Source organism: Paroedura picta, chromosome 7, assembly GCF_049243985.1.
Source record: "Paroedura picta isolate Pp20150507F chromosome 7, Ppicta_v3.0, whole genome shotgun sequence".
Taxonomy (NCBI): domain Eukaryota; kingdom Metazoa; phylum Chordata; class Lepidosauria; order Squamata; family Gekkonidae; genus Paroedura; species Paroedura picta.
In genome coordinates this window covers 115955832-115960957 of record NC_135375.1, presented here as the reverse complement: position 1 = coordinate 115960957, position 5126 = coordinate 115955832, and the positions used below count along the sequence as shown (strand labels likewise).

Genomic DNA, 5126 nt, shown 5'->3' with positions numbered 1-5126 from the left:
GACCCAGCAGGGCTCATGTTACTAGGAAAGAAAGGATATAACCCTCCACTTGCACTGCCTGGATAATCTTGGGGCATCTGCTGGCCACAACCTTCTACCCAGACGGATACTGCTTTTCCTGTAGCGCAGAAGCATGGCAAGATACTTTTAACTGTAAATGGGAATTTAGGATTTAAAAACAAAACAAAACAGGTTTGCACAAATACATTGCAAGATCCTGTTCAGACAGGGACAGTTCCTGTGTGCAATCCTATTTCAAAAAGCAGCAAGTAAAACAAAAATCTTCATCTTGAGATAAAAATTGAACAATGTCACAGCCTCTGGTTTTTCGCAACCTCTGTGTGCACAGTATTTACTCAGTTCATGGCCCCAAGATGAGAAAAAGTTACTACCTTAAGTTGGCTTTAAAATAAACCCGGGGAAGATAAGGTCTTCCATGGCCACTAACTGGAGACTCCCCCTTGCCAGTCAAGATACTTTATATTGTAGGAAACAGGATGTTCTGATGGATAAGTTGAAGGACTGCAATCTGGATTTTCAGATAGTCAGGTGGATAGGGAATTGGTTAAAGAACCGCACTCAAAGAGTTGTTGTCAATGGTGTTTCATCAGACTGGAGAGAGGTGAGTAGCGGGGTACCTCAGGGCTCGGCCCGGTACTTTTTAACATATTTATTAATGATCTAGATGAGGGGGTGGAGGGAGTACTCATCAAGTTTGCAGATGACACCAAATTGGGAGGACTGGCAAATACTCCGGAAGATAGAGACAGAGTTCAACGAGATCTGAACACAATGGGAAAATGAGAACGATGCAATTTAATAAAGATAAGTGTAAAGTTCTGCATCTGAATCAAAAAAATGAAAAGCATGCGTACTGGATGGGGGATACACTTCTAGGTAACACTGTGTGGAACGAGACCTTGGGGTACTTGTGGATTGTAAACTAAACATGAGCAGGCAGTGTGATGCAGAGGTAAAAAAGGCAAATTGCCACTTTGGGCTGTATCAACAGGGGCATCACATCAAAATCACAAGATGTCATAGTCCCATTGTATACGGCACTGGTCAGACCACACTTGGAGTACTGTGTGCAGTTCTGGAGGCCTCACTTCAAGAAGGACGTACATAAAATTGAAAGGGTACAGAGGAGAGCGATGAAGATGATCTGGGGCCAAGGGACCAAGCCCTATGAAGATAGGTTGAGGGACTTGGGAATGTTCAGCCTGGAGAAAAGGAGGTTGAGAGGGGACATGTTAGCCCTCTTTAAGTATTTGAAAGGTTGTCATTTGGAGGAGGGCAGGATGCTGTTCCCATTGGCTGCAGAGAAAAGAACACGCAGTAATGGGTTTAAACTACAAGTACAACGATATAGGCTAGATATCAGGAAAACAATTTTTGCAGTCAGAGTAGTTCAGCAGTGGAATAGCCTGTCTAAGGAGGTGGTGAGCTCCCCCTCACTGGCAGTCTTCAAGCAAAGGTTGGATACACACTTTTCTTGGATGCTTTAGGATGCTTAGGGCTGATCCTGCGTTGAGCAGGGGGTTGGACTAGATGGCCTGTATGGCCCCTTCCAACTCTATGATTCTATGATTCTCTATTTGACTAGACCTTTGTGGTCCAACCTGACAGGATGGTTCACAGATAGTAAGCTTTCAGAACAGCGCAATGCTGTTGCAACAGAAGAACAAGAGATCATTACCCCAATCCTGTGTGCCTGTTTTACCTATGAGAATTCTGTGATCCAAAGTTTTACTAACTTTGCTTCAAGGAAATAGGGCCACGCTCTCGATAAAATGGAAGGTGTTAAAACATGTCGCCTTAGGGGGAAAAACTCTACAAACCGCCAATCCAATAAACCACAGATGTCATGTTTTTAATAAGTAAATTAATCATTCCATAAAACAAATCCTTGCAAATCACAATAAATTAAAAATACGAATTTCCATCCTAAGAAATCTACTATGTACATAGCTCAGATCCACAAATTCATTACAGGGAACAAGCTGCCAATAAAAGAAAACAAGTATGAAACATTTCAGTCAAATAGAACAAATTCAGTACACACTTTCAACACTGGTGTGAAAGGCAAGAATAGCCACACACAGAAGCATGGTAGAAACAGGCGCTCCGAATATGGACTACAACATACCATGAAGAAGGGAAAGCCCACAAGGTGGATGGGAATTTCAGCAGTGAAGGACAGACTGAAGTATGTTCTGGGAGTCTACAAAGGGCTGCACATCCAATCTGCAGAAGCAGAGTGCAAAATGATGGCACACAGTGCTGCCCATCAGAGGGAGCATCTGGCTGTCAAGGAATGGGCAGGAGTGGAAAGAAGAAGAGGAATCAAAAGCAAGAGAAGGGAACCCACAAAAATAATATAAAAAACACTAAGGGCAATTGAACACAGCGCATGAGGTAGGAAGGGCAGAAGGAACAGTTTCTGTTCCAGGGTTTGAGGCCACCAAGGGCAAGTCCTTAGCAAAGGATCCACCCCACCCTGCCCCATCCAGGAGCCAACGCTGACCCTTCTGCCCAAAAAACGGCAGGGTCAAGCCAGGCTGGAGATGTGCAACTCAAGAACGCCCTGGATGTCTGTCAGCCCCAGATGTTGCGCCAGCTCCAGCGGCGTGCGTCCCTCAGCATCCCGGTGGTGCAAGTTGGACCGAGGCATCAGGAAGTGCACAATCTCAACGTGTCCTTCCCTGACGGCAATGTGCAGGGGCAAGGAGCCCAAGGAGTCCGGCACATTCACATCGGCTCCGTATTCCACAAGGACATTCAGAGTATCGAGGAAGCCAGTCCGGGCAGCATCATGGGCGGGGGCTGTGCCTGACTCGTCTTGGATGTTGGGACTGGCCCCCTGCTTCAGAAGCTCCTGGGCCACAAACACGTTGCCAAACATCATGACCTGTGGACAGAAGGAAGAGGGTTGAAAGGGAGGAAGGCACAGGCCAAAGTGGGACCAGAGAGGCAAAATTCAAAGTCGGTCTCTGGCCAGAGCAGCCACACAATGGCTCCAAAGTGCAGTCCTGCTTCTGATCTCACTGCCTTCCTAGCTCTGTAACACAGCTGCTTTACAAGAGGAGAATCAGACCCTAGGCCACAGAGGGCAGGAGGCTCAAGCCAGTGGGAGCCAGTGGCAGACATGCCGAGCACCAGGAGGGACTATCGGCCGCAAGGCCTAGAGGCCACCCTCGGTCTGGGGCAGGGATGCTCGGGGGTGGGCTGGCGGGGTTCGGGGGGCCTGCTTCTCGGGCTCTGCGCGTTAGACTGGGTGGGCCATTGGCCGGATCTCCGAGGTGCCGGCCCGAGGAAGAACCACCTGTAGGCCAGAGGTCCAGGCAGGCTCCCGGAGGCCCCCTCCCCTTGCCCAGAGCTGGCCGGTGGCACCCTCGAGAGGGACGCCTCGTGCGGCGGCCAACCAGCATTGCCAGGAGAATCTCCCACCCCCGAGGGATCGCGCACCGGCCGCCTACCCACCTGCAGCGCCGTCTTGCCGAAGCGGTTGGGCGCGTCGGGATGGAGCAGCTCGTGCTGCAGGAGGCGTCGCACCTCGGCCACGTCCCCCCGGGCGGCCGCCCCGCTGAGCCGGTCTCCGGAGTGACTCTCCGCCTGCATCCCCGGGCTGGGCCCTAGAGTGAGGCGAGCGAGCGCGGTGGGCGCGCTCTGCACATGCTCAGAGACCCGCCGTGGAACGCCGAGCACCCGTTTCCTCGCTGCGGCCGGCCAGGCGACTGTCAAGCCGGCGACGCCCAGCCCCGCCGCCCGCCCCCACGTGCCTGGCCGCGGTTTGTTGTGCTGCGTTGGCCGCTTGGCTACATTGTCGCCGGCCCCGCGTTCTCTGCCCGCCCCCTCAAGCATCGCGGCCAATAGGAGGCCGGTCCTGAGCGCCCGCCGCGCCCCCCGCCTCCCGATTGGCCGCTGGCCGGCGGTCTCCAGGGCGGGCCTCCGCGATTCAAATGCAAGTTCGGGCGGGAAGAGAGCGAGCCGCGCAGGTAGGGAGGGTGGGGGAGGGAGGCCGCTCGTGCTCCCCCTCCCCCGCCCGGCCGCCTGGCGCTTGCTCGGTCGGGAGGAGCGCGGAGGAAGCCGCGGGTTACCAACCTCCAGGTGCGGCCTGGAGGCCTCCCGGACTCACAGTTGCTCTACAGCCCAGTATTCGCCCTGGCGACGTCCTTACGGCTGGAGCACCTCCCCTCCCCCGGCTCCAAGCATCTTCCAACCTGGAGCGGAAAGCCCTAGCATGCAGTGGGGAAGCCAGAAAGGTGCCCCTGGGTGGGCTGCTGCTTCTTTCTGCGGGGCGAGCAGGAGGAGGGCCAGCTCCGGCCTTAGAAACACCTGGAAATTTGGGGGCGGCTCCCGCGAGGCGGCGGCTGAGGGAGGGACCCCCAATGATGGAACATGCAAAACAACAAAAATACCGGTGGCCCTTAAATGACCTCGAATAATTTGAAAACTTGTCTGAGTTTCCTCACCGAAAGTGTTTAATTGATTGTAGGATTTGCCTGGAGACAAGAACTGGAAACGTTTCAGTTTATACCTTCATTAGTTCAATATTAACACACCATTCCAAAAATTAGCAACTTATACAAAATTGGAGAAATTTTACACAAATTTTACACCCTTCAGCGTACTAAAGTACAATCAGTTGTGAAGACACAGTAGTTGAAAACATCTATATTGTTCATATAACAAAAAAAAAGTTCTGTGATAACAATTAAAATTCATTTTGGCTGCCCTGGTACATGGGCTGGCTGTTAAGATACCATATCTGGGATGGGCAGCGTAGAGGGATAGGGATTGGGAGGGAGGAACCAGTGGGGCACAAGGCCTTAGTGCAGCGGTCCCCACCCTGAGGCTCACGGGCTGCATGCGCCCCTCCCCCCACCTTTCTGTGCGGCCCTCCCACCTGCTTGCCTGCTGCTATCACCCTCAGGGCATTTTCCCCCAGACCCATACTGGTCTTCCTGCCTCAAGAAGCACCATCTACAGCTGTTCCTCCTGTCCCTTTCTTGTAAGAAAGACAAAGCAACATTGTTGGGTTTTGTCTCTATGGTACCTTCTGTCAGCCCCCTCTTGTTCTCATCCTCCACAATAGCATTTTGGCCACTACAGGTGTTTTGCTA

At 52.2% G+C, this 5126-nt stretch overlaps 1 protein-coding gene across 1 annotated transcript; it reads right to left on the bottom strand.

The window, feature by feature from the left end:
* Positions 1 to 1852: 1852 nt before the first annotated feature.
* CDKN2D (cyclin dependent kinase inhibitor 2D) lies at positions 1853 to 4405 on the bottom strand. The gene is made up of 2 exons (XM_077346134.1): positions 3484 to 4405; positions 1853 to 2911 (listed from the first exon to the last, which is right to left on the bottom strand). The coding sequence occupies exons 1-2, from the start codon at positions 3862 to 3864 to the stop codon at positions 2552 to 2554; spliced, it is 741 nt and encodes a 246-aa protein (XP_077202249.1). The 5' UTR covers positions 3865 to 4405; the 3' UTR covers positions 1853 to 2551.
* Positions 4406 to 5126: the final 721 nt, after the last annotated feature.